Source organism: Mustela putorius, unplaced genomic scaffold (assembly GCF_011764305.1).
Source record: "Mustela putorius furo isolate JIRA1106 unplaced genomic scaffold, ASM1176430v1.1 tig00000224_pilon_pilon_pilon, whole genome shotgun sequence".
Taxonomy (NCBI): domain Eukaryota; kingdom Metazoa; phylum Chordata; class Mammalia; order Carnivora; family Mustelidae; genus Mustela; species Mustela putorius.
In genome coordinates, this window is record NW_025421321.1 from 30,186,607 (window position 1) to 30,210,252 (window position 23,646).

General features: G+C 34.0%; 1 protein-coding gene across 4 annotated transcripts in view; it reads right to left on the reverse strand.

Moving 5' to 3' along the window:
* Positions 1-23,646, reverse strand: part of USP34 (ubiquitin specific peptidase 34) — a 247,719-nt gene that overhangs the window by 75,952 nt on the left and 148,121 nt on the right. For all 4 annotated transcript variants that reach the window (XM_045077883.1, XM_045077882.1, XM_045077881.1 and 1 more), the window contains 12 exons: positions 23,350-23,450; positions 22,919-23,128; positions 18,752-18,877; positions 17,605-17,727; positions 17,387-17,470; positions 16,778-16,864; positions 10,470-10,670; positions 7,830-7,912; positions 3,794-3,834; positions 3,540-3,664; positions 2,171-2,323; positions 1,094-1,198 (listed from right to left, as the gene is read on the reverse strand). In XM_045077883.1, coding sequence (XP_044933818.1) covers positions 1,094-1,198; positions 2,171-2,323; positions 3,540-3,664; positions 3,794-3,834; positions 7,830-7,912; positions 10,470-10,670; positions 16,778-16,864; positions 17,387-17,470; positions 17,605-17,727; positions 18,752-18,877; positions 22,919-23,128; positions 23,350-23,450 — 1,439 coding nt within the window. The remainder of the gene's footprint in view (positions 1-1,093; positions 1,199-2,170; positions 2,324-3,539; positions 3,665-3,793; positions 3,835-7,829; positions 7,913-10,469; positions 10,671-16,777; positions 16,865-17,386; positions 17,471-17,604; positions 17,728-18,751; positions 18,878-22,918; positions 23,129-23,349; positions 23,451-23,646) is intronic.

Genomic DNA, 23,646 nt, shown 5'->3' on the forward strand with positions numbered 1-23,646 from the left:
GGCTCCCCGCTGAGCAGAGAGCCTGATGCAGGACTCAATCCCAGGAACCTGGGATCATGACCTGAGCTGAAGGCAGAGGCTTAACACACTGAGCCACAAGGTGCCCCAGATTCCTACCTTAAATGGGTAACCCAAGGTTAAAAAAAATACATATATAAATGTTTATTTGACACCAATGTTTATCTGACACCAATATTTCATGAAAATCAAGTAAATTAAAACACATTCAATATCTGTAATTATTTCTTAAATAAAAAGTACTTAAGAATTCAATTTACAGTGTTCCTTAAAAGTAAAAAGTACAAATACTTCAGGATTTCAAAAATGTAAGTGTATAAAATGCACTTGGATTAAAATACATTTAAGACTTTTAAAGTAATCTCTGCACCCATTGTGGGGCTTGAATTTACAACCCCCAAATCAAGAGCTGCATGCTGTACCGACTGAGCCAGGCAGAGCCAGGCAGGGACCGTTGGATTAAAAAACATTTAAAAGAGAGAAAATATTTACTAAATATCTAAATGTATCTTCTTAAAGTATTTCTCATTTTTTGAAAACACTTAGTTGCATTTCAGCTTACTCAATTTGTGAAGGAGAAAAAACCTATGTGGCAAGTTTGTTTTTGAAATTAACTTATTTTAAACAACTATTTGATAATATTTTAGTCTAAGAAAATTAGATCAGTAAATAAAGTTTCTTAACCTTAAAATAAATTCTATTTGAATTGCAATTTTATTTTACATATCCAAAACTCCAAACCTATATGCTATTACAGAACATTGTATATTTATATTTAAAGTCTAAATTTCACATTTCAAGTAACATTTTTTTCTAAAAATCTTACTCAGAAGAAATAGGAAATTACTTACAGGTACCAGATGAAGACATTTCAACAAAGGTCAAAGTAAAAAGAAGAAAGGAATTTAGAGCAAACAAAAAGGTCCAACTACAGTAAAATAATTATGGCATTTTCAACTCTTATAGAATGAATAAAAAATGCCCTTAAATATAAGGGTTTTTATAAAGTCATAAACATACATGTGCATGACGCATCCAACATCAGATAAGTTAATGTACAATTTTCTGAACATACCTGACTAGCATCCTTTATATGTATGTTGTCAACTAATTTGCATAACAACCAAAAATACTCTTTACATCCAGGTTTTAACATTGGTTCTTCTTCATAATCATCTATCTATAAAAAAAAAAATTTCAACTTTGTGAAAACATTTGTTTGTGTGTGAAAACATTTTAAAAAGGGTATTAACTTAAAATTACAATACATTTAAGGAACTACAGACTTTATGAAAAGATTAGGTCCCTATATAAACAGTATTCAAAATTCAACAAAAAATGGAAAGAACATTTCTAGCTTCTGTAACATTAGAATAACTAGACCCATAAGTAAATAGTATGAGAACTTTCAGAAAAATAATACCCTCAAATTTCTTACAACCCACTCGGAAAAGTCATTATATGAGCAACATTTAATGCTAAATAATGTGACAGAAATGAAGAATTCAATGAAAATGTCTCAAGAAAAGAAACCTAAAGAACATAAGTTTAGCTACCCATATGCAATGGTCTATTATTATAGTCTAAATCTAAAACATAAATCTAATCTACAACATAAATAACACTTTAATATCTTACATATTGATGACAGGTAAATATGGAAGAAGAAAAAGAAGAAGAAAAAGTAAATCCTACAATGCATCATATTTCTGGGGCTTTACTAACGCCAGAAATTTACTTAGTGAGCTCTGAATTTATTATGCAGTAGAAGGCTTTTTTTAACAAGGCTGGTATATATACACTGGAGTGGAAAAAATTAAAATTTAAAAAATTTAAAAAATTAAAAACTCAGAATACCATAAAGATTAAAAAAAATCTATGTAACTAAATGAGAAGAAAGCTACATTTATGATGTTTTTATCATTCCGCTTTAGTAAGAACAAATGCTATTTCGAAAACTCCATTCCCAGGAGTAACATGGACACAGTATGTCCACAACGCTGTCACTTTAAGAACTCTAACTATTCTCCTGGTAAAAATTACATACTAAGCAAGTACTCAAAATTACTGCAAGTATGTAATACAATGATAAAAACTTGGGGCAAAGAAAATTGTAGAAATAGAAACTTCTCCTAAAACAGTAAAATCTTACCCTGATAGGTTTGAGTGCTTGAGCATCAGGAAGAAATTTCAATAATGTTGAAGCAGCCAATAGCAGAAAAGAGCGATTGATTGAGTCTCCTCCATCCAGCCCTGACAGAGATAACTTATAAAGACCATTGCAAGACTCATGACGGACCGCCGTCTAAATGAAAAGTTCCAAAGATAGTCTGAGTTAAGTATTAAAAAGTTAATCTTAAAATCAGTGTCAGCAGAAATAACATGTTACATAGTTTCTTTAGTAATACTTCTTAAATGCAATGTTCTCATCACATATTCATGCACATAAGTCTGATCAAATAACGTACCCCCAAAGAATACAGCACTATGTAGAAACATGTCAGAAATTTCCAAATATGGACATGAAAAAAGACAAACACTACAATAACAACAAATACAAAAGGGACAAAGAACAGAATATTCTTAATAATTTATTTATAAAACTAAATAGATAAAATATTTTCAGAACAAGAAGCCATTTAGAAAGTACTTATATCAAAACATTTTATAGTTTCTAAGGGACTTGCCCAAGTGTCAAATCCTTACCTGTGACACAGCCAGAACAAGAATACATATGCATTCAACTCAAAGCCTAAATGTATTAAGACAATGCTGCCTAAAAAAGATGTAACTATTTTAACTAATGTGGCTAAGTATTTTAAGACACTTAAGTGTTCTAAGAGTATGTTTCTTTCATTTAGGAATATGGTATAGTATCAAGATACGGGTAGTGACAATTATACTGACTTCAGTGTTGACACTGGAATCAAAATATATTTGATTTATCTCTTGTGTCTAAGGATACACTCTATAGAAAAAGGAAAAGAAGCTGCCTCTAAAATACAAATTACCAAAAGAAACACTCCTGTCTTTCCCAGAAAAAAATTTTCAAAACTCCAAAGCAAAATAATCATGGATTTATTTCAGAAATAGAAAAATATGAATGCTCTAAACTATTTTACATTCATAATTTTTTTGCATTTTGATTTAAAGTCAATTAGTTAACATATAGCATACTATTAGTTTCAGAGGTACAATTCAGTAATTCATTAGTTGTACATTACCACCCAGTGCTCATTACATCACGTGCCCTCCTTAATGTCCATCACCCAATCACCCATCCCTCTATCCCCTCTTCTCCAGCAACCCTCAGTTTGTTTCCTATGGTTAACATTCACATTTAAGTGTACAAAGTTCAAAACACTCTCAATCTTAAAGTGTTTAATAAGTACATTCCAGGTAATAGGATATGTTTATGAAATCATCTCCACTTGTTTCCATTAGCTTTTTAAAAAATTATCAATGCAAATAATATAAAAAATATGAAGAGCAATAGTGCTGATTTTCAATCTTTATCTTACCTCAGGAATAAGGAGAGTCAATTTCTTTAACCAATCTTGTAAATGGTCACTATCAGCAAGGCTAGATTTCACTAAAGAACAGCAATGCGCCCAACTCACCAAGAGCCACATTGAATAATGTGAAACTAGAGAGAAATTAGGAAAAAGTATAACTATAAGGCCTGTGTTATAAATAAAACACAATGTTCATTATTAAAGATTATCTAATGATGCAAATCTCTATTAAAAATTAGTTTTGTGGAACCCTTACTTACCTTCATGCCTAGACCTGTGATCGGACTGAGCTTTCAAAACTCTGTAAAGTAAAAAAAAAAAAAAAAAAAATCCACCACCACTAATTAATTTTAGCAATAAAATATAAATGACTCAATTTATTACCACATATCCTTTAAAGTTTATGCAATGTACCCTCCACAGAAAAAGAATAAATTTTAAGAAACATGTTTCCTATGGTCTTTATCTTTTAAAGAAACACTGGTAAAATATTACAGACCACTCCATATGACTGTTCAGATTTAACAAACAATATCTGAGTGAATACAGTATTGACTGAAATAAGTGAACCCTCAAGAAATGTTCATGATGGGCAAGCTGGGTGGTGCAGTCAGCTAAGCATCCGATCTGATTTCAGCTCAGGCCCTGACTTCAGGGTCATAAAACTGAGCCCCGCAGGGGACTCTGTGCTCAGCTTGGAGCCTCCTTATCCCCTCTCCCATTCCTCCTCCCCATTTGCTCATGCTCACACACTCTCTCGCTTTCTCTCACATAAATAAATAAAATTAAAAAAAAAAAAAAGATTTACTTACTAAAGAGGTGTATTACAAACAGAAAGGATGTAATGGTTTAGATTCTAAACATCAGACTTCTAATTTTAAAAATAGTCATACACTAACATACAATGCCCTTCCTTCCTGTTAATGCCAATTTCTATCAGAAATGGTTAAAAGCAAATTACTAAAAAGTAGAGAAAACTAATTTAGTTCTGTATTATTTTACATCAATTTTTCTCCACACATTTAGTTACTTCAGTGAAAAATGTATTACTTCAATTTAAAGTATTTAAAACTTTCATTTTAGCAAAACCAATAAATGGGGATTGCCTGTCTTACAAATAAATTGTTTAAAAAAGGAAAGGCACTGCTCTCTAGCATCCTCACTTTGTTATAATTAATAAAACACCTTTCAAAATCTCAAAAAACAAGACTTATCTACATTACTGATTTAAAGTAAAAAAAAATACTGGGGCACCTTGATGGTATAATCAGTTAAGCATCCCACTCTTGGTTTCAGTCAGCTCAGGTCCTGTTATCAGGGTAGCGAGACTGACCTCTGCTCTGCATCCTGGCTCTGTCTTCAGCAGAGAGTCTGGTTAAGATTGTCTTCCCTCTCCCTTCCCACTCCCTGCACTAATGCACATGCATTCTCTCTCACTCTCTCTCTCTCTCAAATAAATAAATCTTAAAAAAAAATAAAAGTAAAAGGTACTAAGAAGTTAAAACTTGTAAATCACATATGGGTCCATGTTTCATGTTTAGTTATTATCATACTGATATAACCAACTTTACCAACAGCAACCTACCCATCCACTTTTTAAATATGCAGCATTAGAAGATTTTTGATGGTGCACCTGGGGGCTCAGTTGGTTAAGCATCTGCCTTAAGACTCAACTCAGGTCATAGGGCTTCTAAAATCAAGCCCTACGTCGGCTCCCTGCTCAGCTGGGAGTCTGCTTCTCCCCTCTGCCCTTCCTCTCAGCTCATTCATTCTCTCTTTCTCAAATAGATAAATAATCTTTAAAAAAAAAAAAAAGATTTTTTTGTTATAAAAAAGTATGCTCTAGGGGCACCTGGGTGGCTCAGTGAGTTAAAGCCTCTGCTTTCGGCTCAGGTCATGATCCCAGGGTTCTGGGATCGAGTCCCACATCGGGCTCTCTGCTCAGCAGGGAGCCTGCTTCCCCCTTCTCTCTCTGCCTGCCTCTCTGCCTCCTTGTGATCTCTGTTTGTCAAATAAATAAAATCTTTAAAAAAAAAAGGTATGCTCTAGCTACCTTAACTGATATAAACCTAGCACCATATTAATCAAGGTGAGGACCTATGGAAAAGATAACAGTGCATGAACAGGTCTAGAGAAAAAAACAGGAATGGGGGGCAAAGGGAATGGGTTCACGTTACAAAGATGGTAAAATGTTCTTTAAGAAAGGAACTAGTAGAATGAAAAACGAGAATTGCCACAGAGTGAACCATCTTGATCATACCCACACGTTTATTTTTCCTTGTGTGAGGTTAACCAAGTCAAGTGAACAGTTCTTAGTTCTCATGTACTAAAAGCGAACTAAAACAGTTACTGAATGATTTGGCCTTGTTAAACTCAATATATCCTGGCATGTGTAATAATAGAGCATGGGTTAGTGAAGACACAGAGGAAGGGTTAAGAATTATTTAGCTAGGGGCGCCTAGTAGGCTCAGTTGGTTAAGCATCTGCTTTTGGCTCAGGTCACGATCTCAGGGTCCTGGGACTAAGCCCTGCATCAGGCTCTCTGCTCAGTGGGGAGCCTGCTTCCCGCCCTCTCTCTGCCTGCCTACTTGTGATCTCTCTCTATCAAATAAATAAATAAAATCTTTAAAAAAATAAATAAATAAATAAACTCAATAGGAAAAAATTTAAAAAGAAATTTTTTTTAAATCCAGCTATTAGCTATTAACCACAAATAAGGTCAAGCACTTTCAAGTGTGTTTACATTAGCTTTATAAATCATTCAAGTATAATGGCAACACCTACAGAATACAGAGAAATTAATTTTATATACTTTAACATGACTTACATGATTATATAAGGTATATAGTTATGTTCCTATGTATTAATCAGCAATTATCTATATCAGAATTTCATACATTATTTTTTTAAATAGCCCAAATAAATGGGATATTTACATGCCCAAAATATATTCATATACACATATTTCCAGCTCTATTCACCAAGGGCCTAGAAGCAAGGAAATCTCAGTAGTGACAAATCCACCAAGAGCCCGTATTTTTGGAAGTTTCCCACCATCAGTAAATAGGGCTTCTAAAAGAAATGGCTGATTCCAGGACTAAGGTAGAGAAAACTACATGCCTTGAAGATCTTAGAGTGATAGGTAAAATAAAAAAGGACTCCTCTCTTCCACCACAAATAATAAGAATATGTCAAAAGGACACATGAACAAGCTTGAGGAGGCAAACTCAGGTACAATTTGAGTAAAGTGAACAGTAATTAATAGTCATGAACTACAACAAACAGAGTGGGGGGAAAAAAAATCCATGAATTCAAACTGATACTAAAAGGGAGGAACACAAAGTTCTTCCACATAACAGAATGTCAACCAATAAACATAAAATGAATGGTTAAGAGAAAATCACTACTTTACATATATTTCTTAAGGTTTGATTCAGACAAGAATCATCACTGAATACTAAAAATCAATGAACAAAAGTTTTATGAGAAGCAGCTTCCCACAGGTCACTTTTAATTGGAAAAAATCAGTAACCTTATTGTAGAGAAACCTGCAGGAAACCACATAAACTAATAAAAGTTAGTATCACTAATAAGGGGACCAACTGACATCAGCAGGATGTATTGGGAAAGACACATTACTCATGGAGTACTTCTGCTAAAAATATATCATCTGTATTTAATCATGAACAATCAAAACTGTTAGAATTAGAAAACCTAAATTAAAAGATGCTTTATAAAAGAACTAGCCTGAAGTACCCAGAAATGTCAGCATCATGAGAGAAAGGCTAAGAATGTATCTCTGATAAAAGAAAATGGAAGAAATAACTAAATGCAGTACAGGATCCTAGACCAGGGGGAAAAAAATGTCATGAAAAAAAAAAAAAAAGTGTCATGAAGAGTATTAATGGGACAATTTGATTTGAGTGTGGACTATACATTAAATAATACTGTCAGAGCAATGTTAAACTCCCTACATTTGAGTCTTTTACTCAAATTATTAAGAAAATGTCCTGATATCGAAGTATCATTGGTAAATGGTCATGATATCTGAAATTTACTCTCACAAAATTAAAGACAATATGTAAATATGTGCACACAAACACACTGTAAATGCACACTCACAATTACGCAATAAAATTGGCAAAATGTCAATAACACACAAATGAAAATGAACAATATGAGAGTTAAAATACCCTAACAATTTTTCTGCTAATCTTTTAAGTTTTTTCAAAATGAAGCTTTAAAATACTATATTCTTGGTACAAATACAGACATTATTATGTAAAAACTTCATACCTAGGAGCCAGATTATCATACGTATAAGCAACAGACATAAGTCGCTGAATCAAACTGGTTCCTTGGACAAGAACAAGAAATACCTTTAAGAGAAAAACATTTAAAAAAAATCTTTAAATACACTAGAACACAAAAATGCATTTTTAATCCAAGATTCCAAATTATTTGTCTATGACAAGGAATATCGTATTATAAAAATATCAATATTGAGAATTTTACAACCAAAATTAAGAACAGCAACTAAAAAAAAGGAAATTTATAAATACAGAAGCAAAATTATTCTTTATATTTGATCCACAGATTCTTTACAGGTCACCCAGGTGGGTGAAAAAAATATATCACACATGTCAATGGTTCATTGGGGTGATAAGAATTAAAGATGTTTTACCTCTCACATAAGGGGGAAAAAAGCCAACCAGTGGCAGATAATCTCAACCATCCTGAACTAAATAGAGAAAAGAATGAATACAGAGCTCAGATTCCAGATTGAAAATCCTGAGGTTCAAAATTTAGTCTGCAACCTTTCAAGGTATATGATAATAATACATATTTAATTTTTAGGTTCTACTTTTTCTATATGATGAGAATTCTATATAATGTTCTATACAGTTCTATATAAAACAATTTGCTAATTTATATAAATAAAGAATTACAGACTCCCTTCTATAGATCAGAACCCTTCTGGGTACTTATGTTATAAGCACTGTTCCCATACTGGAAATGGGAATCCAGTGCAGCAGATAACAGAGGAAGCACTGTAACATATTTAATACAATGTGCCACCTGAGCAAAAGCAGAGAGCAGCAATTAAAACTCTCCCTGGTGAAATCAGGACAGCTTCATGAAAAGCTGTTTAGGTTAGAAATTTTGAAGTCTGATTGGAATTTGAACCTTTTGAAAGGGCTTTAAGGGGAGCAAATGAAAGAATGCATGACAGTAAATTACGGAAAAAACAAAAAAACCAGTGTCCTTCCTCACTACATATACAATATCATAACTGGGTAACTCTGTCTCTAGAATATAACAAAAGTTTTTGTTCCCATAAAGCTTGACATACTAAATTTTGATTATGATCAACTAATGGGAAAATATATACGGTAAGTACCTTTTCTAAACTATAAAAATCTAACACCAGCATATGCAATGAAAAAAATCCAATAAGATAATACAAACAACTATCAATGGTAATCATCTATGACTGGGAGGGAAGGTTCACCTGTATATTCTGAATTATTGTCAATAATCATATACTTGCATACATGTTAAAAAAAAAAAAAAACAACCAAACTTTTAAAAACTCCTTATGTGTGCATGTATTTTATATCTATACTATATGTTATTAAGATCTCAAGAGGAGATGACTAATTAAGGTCAAAAGCTTTGAAGTTATTTAATGAATTAACAGAAAGGAACACAATCAATTTGAGTTTTTAAATTATAACCTGGGAAGATTATTCTAGGAAAAAAAATAACTAGAACATTATAGCAATGCAAGGTTAAAAATAAGTAGTTGATAATATGCAAAAGTGTAGAACACATATAGATTACACTGTAGTCCCTACAGTTCTATTTTAATTGCATTAACTGTAAATGATTTATAATCCTAGCAGAGATCACTTGTCCCACTTAATCTCCCAAAATTCTGAAAGGGAAATAGGCTTCAAGTTCAATTTCACCAGTAGTTTCCAACTTGTGTTTCACTACGATATTTCTCTCTAGAAACAACTCATTACTCTGGTGTTTCTTGGGCAGCTATGAGGCAAGGTACTATTCTCAAAAGGTTACAAATGAGTAAGAGATCTCACTAAAAACTTGTCTTTATCTCTCGTCACTTCCAGTCCAGTGACGGAGCCATTCTAAGGGCAAATATTTGATCACATGAACCACTGACAGAATTCTAATTATACCTCTAGATGTGCCAGTTACTGTACCATTTTTGTTTAGCTCTAAATCTATCATGCTATAGAGTTGCTTTGTGATTCTAGGGCTGGTACATCACAAACTAAATTGCCAGGTGGTTTCCTATGAGGTTCTGTCAACCTGGAACAGAGATTACTTCCTTGCTTTTTCTGACAGCATTGTACTGTTAAGTACTTAACCCAGGAGAAGCCATTTGGTTTCAGGAATAGTAACAGAACCCCTTCCTCCAATGCCTCAATCCTAGGTCAACAAGATCCTTCCTTATAACCTCATTTCTCATATCTCCAACCTTTTCCTATCTGTTCCACAAACACCAGGGGTGCTGAACGGTTACCTGTCAATATTTTCTTTTTGTACATTTAGACCCCCAATGCAGACATATTTAAATCTCTGTTGAAAACACCTGGAATGGATTGTTTCCCTAAACGGACCCTCAAAAATTTAGTATATAAATTACTGGGTGTAAATGATTAACTAAATCCTACAACTGGAGAACATCAAAATGGCATATAATTCATTCCTGCAATTTGGATAAAGATCTGAAAAATATTACTATTTCATAATTACTACCACTGGATTAAAAATGAAGATATCACTTCAGCTGTTAGGCCATATTGTGGTAATCTAGGATCACATTTCTTCTGCATTAATGTATTTTTAACTTTGTAAAACACAAACAGAATTCATTACTACAATTTAATGGCAACTTCTGTACTTTACCTCTGTTAATCTTGGTATATGAAGACCCTTGGCATGATCACCAGCAGCCTTTCTCGATTTACCAGGCCAAGTTCTTTTCCTATGGCTTTCTGCTATACCAGACCAGGCAAAGACATCATGATAAGCTAAATCCAAATCAGATGGATCTACTGCAAACTGGCATATTAACTTCAGCAAGCAAGCAAGACAGTCTAGTTGCCACTGTGGATAAAAAGAAAATGTCACTTCATTATTTTGATTAATATTTAACATGGCCACTATATAACCTGAAATTGAAAGCTAGAAAGTAAAAAATAATTACAGCTAGTATTTTATCAATGTGCTAAAGAAATTTTATTTACTCATGTACTATACAGAGTAGCAATCCAATCTTAAAAAAGAAAACATCTAGGTACTAAGTAAAGAAGAAAACAGGAAAAATATCAGATACAGGATTTTTTTTAAAAATACACTGCTCAGAATATATCATAATTTTAAAAAAATTACTATAATGTAAACAAAGATATAATTTACCTATCACCAAAATGAATTAAGAGACAAAGTATTTTAAGTTGTTTCCCCATGCAAGTGGCATATAGTCCAATATTTTGGAGCCAAAGAATTCTTAAGAATTCTAAAAAAAAAAAAAAAAAAAACCCTCAACTGAAAATTCTGCATTTTACATAAGTACATTTAAAATAAAAGAAGTATTTGGTAAAATATTATGTATTATGAAAATTTCTAACTGATTTAAAGCTCTACTTTAAAATTTTAAAAACACTTCCTTTATATATCATATATATCATTTATGTGTAATTACTATCATTTAAGTATAAGATAAGAGTTTCATAGTCTCTTCAACAGTTACTTTCCTATCTTTCTAATCCCACTGCCAAACTGTACAGCTATACCAATGTAACAGGGAAGAGAATTCAGCAATAGTGTATTATAGATTTTCAAGAAAGATACCAAGAAATTTCAGTAACAGCCCTTTCAACAAATGGTGCTAGGAAACTGAACAGCCATATAAAAAAGAAAAAGAAAAAGAAACAACCCCTCAACCTCACTCTACATATACAAAACTTAATTCAAAATGCATCACATGGGGCGCCAGGGTGACTCAGTGGGTTAAACGTCTGCCTTCAGCTCAGGTCATGATCCCAGAGTCCTGGGATCAAGCCCACATCAGGCTTCCCTGCTTGGTGGGGAGCCTGCTTCTCCCTCTCCCTTGCTAACCCTTTCTCTCTCTCCCTCTCTCAAGTAAATAAATGAAATCTTTAAAAAAAAATGCATCACAGAACTAAATGCAAATGATAACAATAAAACTTATAGAAGAAAAAAACAGGAGAAAATCCTTGTGGACTTCAAACTAAGATTTCTTAGATAGGATACTAACTTAAAATTAAATACTTCTCTGCTTAAAATACACTGTCAAGGGGTGCCTGGGTGGCTCACTGGGTTAAAGCCTCTGCCTTCGGCTCAGGTCATGATTCCAGGGTCCTGGGATCAAGCCCCACATAGGGCTCTCTGCTCAGCAAGGAGCCTGCTTCTCTTCCTCTCTCTCTGCCTGCCTCTCTGACTACTTGTGATCTCTGTCAAATAAATAAATAAAATCATTTAAAAAAGTTAATGGAATAAAATAAAACACCCAGAAATAAACCCTTACATGGTCAAATGATTTTTGACTATCATTTAAGTATAGACCAAGACCATTCAATGGGAGAAGGGACAGTATTTTCAAAAAATAGTAGTGAGAAATCAGTATCCATATGCAAAAAAGCATAAAGGTAGACCCTTACACACTAAAACACCATATATGAAAATTAACTCAAAATAAATGAAGGCCCTAAATATAAGGCCTAAAATAAATTCTTAGGAGAAAACAGGATAGAAACTTCACGGCAATGGATTTGGACACATGATTTCTTAGATAGGACACCAAAGGACAGGTAATAAAAGAAAAGACAAAAATTTTATGCATAAGACTATCCACAGAGTAAAACAGCAACCTACGGAAGGGAGAAGATATTGGCAAACTATAATATAAAAATGGCCAAGGAGCACAAGAAAAGGTCCTCAACTTCACTGTTTATTAAGAAAATGCAAATTGAAACCAACCTCACAGCCAGTAGGATGGCTAATACCAAAAAATCAGAAATTAAACTGTTACTGGCAAATATAGGGAGAAATTAGAACCCTTGTGCACTACTGGTAGGAATCTAAGATGATACAGCTATTGTGGAAAATTGTACAGTGGTTCCTCAAAAAACTGAAAACGTAACTACCAGCAATTCCACTTCTGGGTATTTACCCAGAAGAACTGAAAGCAGCGTTTCTAAGACATTTATACATTTATATTCATAACAGCATTACTCAGACCAAGAGAGAATATAGAAGCAACCCATGCCCATCGATGAATGCATGGATAAGCAAAATGTGGTATACACTGCATACAATGGAATATTATTCAGCCTTAAAACGAAGGAAATTCTGTAGTATGCTACAGTAAGGACGATACTGGAGGACAATCTGCTAGTCAAGTAAGCTAGTCACAGAAAGAAAAATACCATATGATTCCACTTACAGGAGGTACTCAGAGTACTCAAAATCATGGAGACAAAGTTTGTCTTGGTGGTTTGTCTTGGGATAGGGAGAGGGGAAAATAGGGAGACACTGTTTAATAGGTATAGTTTTAATTTTACAGGATGAAAACAGGGGCACCCGGGTGACTCAATCAGTTAAGCATCTGCCTTTGGCTCAGGTCATAATCTCAGGTCTTGGGATTGAGCCCTGCATTGGGCTCTCTGCTCAGAGGGGAATCTGCTTCTCCCTCTCATGCTCCCTCGGTGCGTGCTCTCTCTCAAAAATAAATAAATAAATAAATAAATAAATAAATAAATAAATCTTTTTAAAAAATGAAAATAGTAATGGGGATGGATGGTAGTGACAATTCCACTACAAGGGGAACCAGTGAACTACACACTTAAAAATGGTTAAGACAGTAAATGTTAAATGTTTTTCATAACGATTAAAAAAAAAAACAGCATAGTCATGTAAAGCACATGTAAAGATAATCAACATTGCTGGTCACCAGAGATTATGCAAAGCAAAAGCACCATGAGATGATACTACATACCTAGTTTAAAGGCTCAAATTAAAAAGACTGACCACAGCAACTGTTGCTGAGGATATGAAGCAATTGGAATGCTTATACACTGTATGTTACAGCTGCTTAGGAAAACACTTCAGCAGTTTCCTTACAAAGTTAATTTTACATTTACCATATTATTCAGCAAATTCATTTCTTGGTATTTACCCAAGAGAAACAAAAACGTATGTACATAGAAAGACCTGAAGATGAATGCTTGTTAGCTTTACTCTTATAAAATAGCCCAAAACCAGAAACTCAGAATGTCCATCAATAAGTTGAGTGGATTAAGTACTATAAAGGGATATACTACACAGCAATAAAAACTCACAACCAACCAATACATATAGTATTCATTAGCCTCAAAATACATGTTGCGTAGACACCAGATATAAAGAACACATACCATTTTATTCCATTTATAAGGAATTCTATTAATGCAAATGTAATCTATAACAACGAAAGGCAAATCAGTGGTTGCTTAGGGCTGGTTGGTTGGGAGAATGGAGAAAACTGATGGTAAAATAACAAAAAAAAACCCAACAGGGTGGAGGGGTGCCTTGGTTGCTCAGTCAGTTAAGTGTCTGACTCCTGATTTTCACTCAAGTCATGATTTCAGGGTTGTGAGATCAAGCCTAGTGTCAGGTGTGGAACCTTCTCAGGATTCTCTCTCCTTCCCTCCTTCTGTCCCTCCCCTTCATTCTCTCCTGCTCTCTCCCTCTCTTGGTGGCGGGGGAGGGACCAGGACACGACGCAGGGTGGAACTTCTGAGGTAATAGAAATGTTCTATATCTTGTTTCTGTTGGTGGATTACATAAATACCTACATTTTTCAAAACTTAACTAGTTTTTAAAATGAGTTCATTAATTACTGTATGAAAACTATACCTCAACTTCCTATCACACACAAAAATTAACTTAAATGGATCAAAAGACCTAAACACCGTAAAAAATTTTTTCAAATGGATCAAAGACCCAAACACTGTAAAAAATTTTTTAGACTGTAAAATTCTTAAAAGAAAACATACTCATTAATATTTGTGACCTCATTACTTTCAAGAATGAACCTTACGTAACATTATGCTAAGTGAAAGCAGCCAGTCACAAAGGACCATATATGTATTATATGGTTCCATTTATACAGAATGCCCATAATAAGCAAATCCATAGAGACAGTAAGTAGATTAGATTAGTGGCTGCCCAAGACTGAAATGTTTCAGGGAAAAAACGAGGAGTGACTGAGAGTAAGTGTGGGGTTTCTCTTTTAAGGGTATGAAACTTGTTCTGGCATTTAGTGGTAACAGTTGTCAATGTACTAAAAAATCACTGCTTTTTAAAAGGTTGACTTTTACTATATGTGAATTCTACCTCAAAAAATTTTAATTTGAAAGTATACCTCAAATAAATTCATTTTAAAGAGAAAAAAATTAAATTGTCTAACAAGAATGACTCTGAATTTTTAAGTATTCTATAATATGTTAGGAGACATGCATTATAAATAGTGGATATTAGCTGACTAGAAAGCAATCTCAGGCATGCTTAGCATCTCAGGCATTGCACAATGTGTCATATACAGTAGTTAAAATTTTTTCATAGGTAATACCTCACAAAAGTATCCACAATTTCAAAGGAAACTGAGAAAAAAAAAACAACCCTCTAGCTTATGTTGGATTCCCTATAAACTTTATTCAAAACTAAACTTTGGTTTATAAACAAAACTCCTATAAATGACATAACTACTCACTCAAAATTTTGGTTAAGTTCTCCCACTTTGCTAAAGAACTAAGGCACACTAGAATTCTAAGAGATTGGGGAAGGGAGTGAGCCTGGTGGTGGGTATTATGGAGGGCACATATTGCATGGAGCACTGGGTGTGGTGAATTAAACAATGAATCTTGAACACTGAAAAAATAAAATTAAATTAAAAAAAAGAATTCTAGGGCGCCTGGGTGGCTCAGTGGGTTAAGCCATTGCCTTCAGCTCAGGTCATGATCTCAGGGTCCTGGGATCGAGTCCCGCATGGGGCTCTCTGCTCAGCAGGGAGCCTGCTTCCTCCTCTCTCTCTCTCTGCCTGCCTCTCTGCCTACTTGTGATCTCTCTCTGCCAAATAAATAAATAAAATCTTTAAAAAACAAAATATTCTAAGAGATGAATGGGGAATAAAGACATGACTAACAATAAAACAACAGACAATGTAATTCAAAGAACTACAATAATTAATAATTGAACAGAGTATTCTAAAAAGGCAAATATAGCAATAAAATACATAAAAGTATAAAAACCAGTGGTAAGAATAACATCTTAGTACACATTAATAGGTTTTCTGAATGTATCTTCTTTTAACTTGATATTAAATCAAGAACACTTGATTCCTAGGTTCCACGATAATTCTAAAACACAAGTACTAAAAAATTAATATTTGAATGGTATGTTTGATAATGCTATTCTGTTTTGTTGAAGGTCAGGAAATGGAGCATTTATTCCATTTAGTTCAAAACCAGATTGTGCAGTTTGGTATAGCAGTATCAATTTTTTAATATTCCACAATTTTATTTTCCTGATACTGCAGAATAGTGCTTCTTCAAGTTAACAGTGGTAAAGTAAAAGTACCTTTAAAAAAAAAGTTCCATTTTGTTGAGAACCAATAATTTTGTGAAATGCTATAAAAATTCTGCAGCAATGTTCAATAGCTATAATTTCTGAAGGCTTACTTCCAATTTCTGCACCTATTTCATCTCAGACCAATCACAAATGGAAACACTATTTGAGTAGCACTATTATAAACGAAGAAATAGTCAAAACAAAACAAAGCAATATTTAAAAAGGGTGTTTTTCAAAATTGTACGTTTGTAAACCAGTTTTTTAAAAGCATCCAAACACTCAAGACTATATAATTGTTCATATGTAATTTATCAACCTAAAGGAAAAATGTTTATGAATTAGCCACAGTTCAGAGTCATGAATTTTGGCACTTAAAAGTTTAACAGAATTGACATGAAGAACTCTTCAAGAATAATTAGTTTATCAGACTCCCTATTTTTTAAAAAATCGATTTTACTACACTCCATAATCTTCCTTGTAACAATGAAGCATGTAGCAAAAGTTATACTTGCTAATGAAAACCGGAAGTGCTTAAAAACAGAACAACTATGGACTGGTTTAAACAGTGAACTCTGACTTACCACAGTCCAGGATTCCTGCTCTTTAGGCTCCAGAATTCCAGAATTAAAAATTTCTAGTAATTGTTGAAGCCCTCCAGCACCAACAAACTGTAAGCAATTGTGAGAGTACTGGTAAGAGAGACACAGCTACAAAATGTCATAAAAAGCTGTTTTTTGATTGAATAACTGAATACACATGAGTATGTTTATGTACATGCATACGTAAAAGATTACGTTTAATCTAAGAAATTACTCTGATTTAAATAACCAAAATACTTCTAAGCAAAGTAATAACACATCTTATTTTCAAGAAGATTTTTAAAAAGATTCTTGCAAATATCTAGAAGGATATTTTTATATTCCATTGACCATTTAATTGCAGACATTAGTATGTCCTAACAAAGTATTCCAATAAAGGAAAAAAGTAAGTGCTAAAAACAACAGCACCGAGGCATTAAATAATCTCACCTTTAACTGTGATTTTGAGTAATACACAATTTTTAAACTTTAATAGTAATAGCTTTATTTTAATAGTAAATTAGTTTAAAACCAATTAATAATTATGATACCTAGTTTTGGAAAATTAGAGAGAATTTTTATCAATACACTACATAACACATATGATCCAACCTTGCAACTCCAGGAATTTTTACTATTTTCCACTTGATCCTCACTTGAATCATCTGAATCTGGATAAAGATCACTGTAACTTCCCTGTGGGAATGGCAAAAAAAGGGAAGAACAGGTGCAAGAAAAAAAATTATTTTAGAATTGAAAAATAACACATTCTGGAATTCAGCTTCAGACAAAATACAAATATTTCAGGGTAAGAATGGACACTCAATTACCGTTGACTCTCTCCTTATCCTCCTGTTAGGTTTTCCTAGTGCTTCAATAATTTCCAGGGCATATAATAGCTTGTGAGCGCTTTTAATTTTGAGAAGTTCTTTCCAATTAAGTCCATCATTACTCTTAAATTAAAAAAAGAAAAACACAGGTTTTCTCAAACCAACTTACTAAAGGATCCCTCCCAAAATAACTTTAAAAGAAAGTGATGCTATGTGTAAGAACTCAAATATTACATATACACTGAAATATTTTCAAACATATGAAGACCTAGTGTGTAACTGGTACTCACAGTATGCTTAAAACACCAATTATTCATTAAATTTTGTTAAAATTAATATACAAACAGCAGCATACAAAAAAGAAATCTATCTTGTTAACCCTCACAACAGATAAGACAATTCAACATCTTTCCAATGAAAGCACTGTGCAGCCTAGTTGAATGCTTTAACTTTTAAAGATACAGCAATAAAATCTATATTTAATAAAGTCACACCTACACATTTAAGTCACAAATATATAAATCATAAAATATTATTCTTTTCTAATCTCAATTTATGATGTGACTTTCACACAACGTACATCTTTGACAACAACATTATTAGAACTACTCTGAGTCATCAACCACCATTTGCCAGGCCTACTATATTCACATCTAAATTATTTGAGATATAGGACCTTCTGAAATCACGTGGCCAAGAACCAAATCATAAAAAACCGTTAGCGTACAACATTAGGACACTGTTTTTCCATTCCTCCTCTAAGTGTTCTATTGGTTATCTCCATAAAATAACCCTTTATTACACAGCTCTTTAAAAATTAATCTAATTTTAACACATCTTTAACAAAGACATCTAACACACTCGTGAGGTCATGACCGTATCGGAAAACAGAACATACAATGAAAAAGTACTAATATAAAGACAAATTATGTTTTCTAAAGATAATTTTAGAGAACCTTAGCCTTGTATTAGGCCTATATTATTCAACTTCACTAACAAATAAATGAATATTAAAAGAACTGGTGCTTTTTACCCATTAAATGGGAAAAATTTTATTGAGGATATAGGTCAACAAGCAATTTCATACACTGGAGAAATGTAAAATGGTGCCATCCTCTAGGACAGTGAAAAGACTTTATGGGTTTACCTGTTCATCTGAGATATTCTGGAATGCCATCAACATGTTAGGACATGTAGGAAGAAGCATCAGTAGCTCCCATACACGCCTAGAGAGATTTTCTGCATGAAGATGAAGTTCTTCACATCTTAAGCTCTACACAAATAAGAACAGCTGCTGATCAAGACAGATCACTTAAAAAAAAAAAACCCTACACTCGAACTTTTTTGCATAAAACCCTTATCAAATTTGATAATATTTTTCAGTCTTACTTTAAAAGTCAGAAATAAACCATATGTTTCATGATAAATAATTTATACCTTTGTTTATTATTTTATTTTTTATTTACAAATAACAAATACATTTATTCAATAAATTGATCATCATGACAAGGTAGTAGTTTTTCAACCTGTTGTTACTGAACGCTTTTTGGAAAAAAAGTAACCTGTAAATCTTGGCACTTCATTTAGGAGATTTTTTTTTTTTTTAAAGATTTTATTTATTTGTCAGAGAGAGAGGGAGAGCGAGCACAGGCAGACAGAATGGCAGGCAGAAGCAGAGGGAGAAGCAGGCTCCCTGCCAAGCAAGGAGCCTGATGTGGGACTCGATCCCAGGATGCTGGGATCATGACCTGAGCTGAAGGCAGCTGCTTAACCAACTGAGCCATCCAGGCATCCCCATTTAGGAGATGTTTCAAATAGAAGTGAAAACATCTGTTTTACAAAGCCATTCATATAAATTTCAAGAACATTACCAACTTTTTCCTCTTTGCAGGTCACTACTCTAACTAGGACAAAGTCCTGGTGATGGTGAATTAAATCCTTAATCTCACATCTGGCAAAAGGAGTACAGCTGTTTCTTTTTTACACTGCTAATCCATACCTTATTCTCCAGTCTCAGATAAACAGAGAATTAAGAGGAAAGCAAACAATTTTAAAGAACCTACTTTTTGCCATTATCTATTAAATCTGAATTCTATTTTTAAGATTTTATTTATCTCACAGAGAGAGAGAGAGCGAGAGAGCGAGCGCGCGCGAGAGCACATGAGCACATAGCAAGGGGAGCAGCAGCTCCTGGAGCAGGGAGCCTGATGCGAGGCTCAATCCTATGGGATCATGACCTGAGCTGAAGGCAGATGCTTAGTGACTAAGTCACCTAAGTAACCCTATATTTGAATTCTTTAAGATCCTAAGATAATAGTAACTCAAAGAATGTATCAGAAAGTATGTAAGAAGTAGGTTTCTTTTATTTAAAAAATTAAAGCATAACCTCAAGAGGTAAAACAACTAAAGCTAAAATTTACCATTTTTAGAATTTTCCAGAGTATGAATTTTTATAAGTCTACTACTGCTGCTGCCATAATGATTTTTTACACTATAATAATGGGATGTCATTTCTATATATAGAATGCCATTTCTACATATAGAAAGTTTAGTTCTTTATGTATAATGATACAAAGCTAGTATACATTGAAAGCAAGCAAATCTTGGAGCTTCAAAGTATCCTTTGCTTTTCTCATCCTGATGAAGAAAAGCAACCCAAAGTAACATTTTTGATTTAGCTGGGGAAATGGCACTGAAAGTTTTTCAGTAAAAAAGAATCCATTTCTTTGTAAACACCAAGTTTAAAAAAAGAAAGAAAAAAAAAAAGGATGTATTCTATGCAAAAAAAATATGAGGGGGGAAAAAACCCCAGGTGTAAATGACTATATGCCATGTTAAGGTTAAAAAGCCCTACCCTTTATTTTTATTTTTATAACCTTCTGCAAGACCACACCAGTCTTAACAACAAAAACACCCCACATTGACAATGGCATGTTTGCCACAAAGTCCAGCAAGTATCTACTATAAAATGAATTCTCCCAGTTCAGGCCTCAGGTGGACTATTACAATGGCTTATTAATTGGGCCTCCTACCTCCAGTCTTTCTCTAATGTCCACCACAGTAACACCTAAACTTTGTTTCCAATAGCCCATAACAGCTTTCATTTTGTTCCTTTAAAACCTTCCATGATGATGGCAATCCATTTTACAAAGAAGAAAAATCTCATATGGCCCTTTGTGGTACAGGTTCCAATCTCCTTTTTGGTCTTTTTTTAAAAAATTACACTATACTCATGCTCCCAGTATTTCAAACATGCATTCACTTTTCTGTGAATCTGTATTGCTTCTCTTCGATCCCCCAGCTAGACTCAATTTAAAAGACTCCCCTTTTGCAAAACCTTCCCCAAATATTTGTTCCCCCTCCCTAATTTCTCATAACACACGCACAGCCACCTCCCAGAAAAGTTAAGAATTTTTCTAATTATCTTTCTTGCTTTTAAACTGCCCAAATGGTGCTGACATGAAGTCATTAAGTATTTGCGGCAAAAGGTAAAAAGTCAAGGTTCAAGGCCATCTGTTACTGATTATTCTACTTGAACAAAAGGATTTTTAAAGGAATTTTTAAATTTTTTTTTAAGATTTATTTATTTGACAGAGAGAGAGATGGCACAAACAAGGGGAAGAGCAGAGAGAGAGGGAGAAGCAGATTCTCTGCTGAGCAGGGAGCCTGATGTGGGGCTCAATCCCAGGCCTCTGGGATCATGACCTGAGCTGAAGACAGATGCTTAACGACTAAGCCACCCACATGCTCCAGATTTTTAAAGAATTTTAGTAAAATGTGCCACCACAAGAGAAAAGGCTATGGGGAACAGAGGACTCAACAGCAGCTACCATGCATCCATGATCAAACACATTTTGGAAACATGGAAAAGAGTCATTTAACATTCTTGAGAAAGAAAGAATGGTAGCAATTGATTAAAGAATAGTAGAAAAAACAGTAGCACTGAATGTCAATCTCAAAATAATTCATGGCATGAAACACATCAATGAACATCATCTTAGAGTAAGTCCATTTAAAGGCATTTAAAAAAACAAAGTCAGCAGACTAATACTGAATCCTTTAGGTGATCTCATATACTCTCTACAGTTCAAATACTATCTTTATAGTGGTTACCCATATCTTATTTCTCCAGACCAAGCCCATGCTCTGAGCTCCAAACTTATTTATCCAACTACTTCCTTGACATCTCCACTTAATGTCCCACAAACATCCATTCTTCATCTCAAATGGAATCTACCCAGTTGGTCAAGACAATCCTGGACACAATCTCCAGTTTTCCTTGTTCCTGAACATGAGTCTATCCCACTCTTAATGCAATCCAATTAAATCAACTTTATCTGTCCATTCCCATCATTCTATTCCAGGGTGCTGTGAAATCTTCCTTGGATTAGTGCATTAGGATCCTCGCTGCTTTTTCTATTCTTGCCAAATAAATCTATTACCTTGAAAACCAGAATCAGAACCTGTGCGGAGGAGCTTAGAACAGTTTACTGCTCTTCACCTTACTATGAGTAAAATGGAAGCAAGCTGCCATAGCCAGTCTGGTTCTATTCACCTTTCCAATCTTGTTCCTCTCCGACTACCCTCCACATTCCACTCATTATTAGCTCTCCAACAACTCCTAGACCTGCCTGATTCCTTATATGAAGGGCTTCAGGAATGAGATTATTGTGTGCAGATGATCCCTCAATTCTCCTTATTTTGCTGGCTCCTTTTCATCTTTCTAGCTCAGATCACATATGGTTTCCCTCAGAGAAAACTTCCCTGACCAAATAATATATATAAATGAGTTTCTTATCACTACTCTCTAATAATGTTAGTATTAGAGCTACCTCTATCTAAAATTTAGCTATTAGTTTACCTGAAACTATCTGCCAGGCATATCAATTATTTGTCTTCCCCACTGGACTGAAGGCTGAAACTGTGCCTACTTTGACCCTTATAAAACAATACTTAAAAGAGTGTAACCAGATCATAATAGGCACTTAAATACCTAATGAATGAATAAATGGGTTCCTGGATTTTATTGTTCTTAAGAGATGACTGAGAATGAGGCACTTGGGTGGCTCAGTCAGTTAAGCGTCCGACTCTTGATTCCACTTGGGTCAAGATCTCAGGGTCATGAGACTGGGCCCTCTGATGGGCTCCCCGCTCAGTGGGGAGTCAGCTTGAGATTCTCTCCCTCTCTCTCCAGCCCTCCCCCTGCACATGCACACATGCTCTCTCTAATAAAATCTTAAAAGACATTACTGAGAAAATTAGTTTCCACTTGAAAGACAAATAAAACACTATAAAAATGAAATGATAAAGTCACCTCACTATCTTCCACTGCCACTTTTCCTGAGGGTGGTTTAAATGATGCAAGCATTTCTAATAAATCAAAAAGAGTAGTTAAATGAGGCTCTTGTAAAAGCAAAAGCATCGGAATGTTGTCCTTCTGAGGAGGTGGTAGGCAAGATGCTGGCAGCTGAACACCTTCCCCTTTCCGTTCTCTCCTTGGTGCACCCAAAGATACAAATACCATCTACAAACACAATAGCAAAGGGGGAAAACAACAACACATAATTAGACATATCAAGTTTTGGTTTACTAAATCTCAGAAGTATAAAATAACTTCACACACAAACTTCACATACACTTAAAACAAAAGCAATAATAACTGCTTTTGAAGGATACCTTCAACAATTTAACTGTTGAATATAATAGTCAATAGATCATTTGAATGCAAACCACATTTGTATGTACCTGCATATCTTTAAAACCAAGCTCATGAAGTGCTTTTTCATCATAATCCGTTGTTAACTCATGTCCGGATGAAATCATCCTAACAGGTCCCATAAGTCCTCCTTAAAAATAAGAGAAAACGTTAAGTGAACATTTTTATAAAAGCTAACTTATGTGTTGACACAAATATATGGTTACATTATGTGAGCCTTCCTCCTAACCACTCAATCTAAAGAGCCTCATTTCACTGAATTAATCCCTTATTCTGTTTTTTCTTTAAAGCACTTACGAGCATCTGACATTACATATTTACTGGTC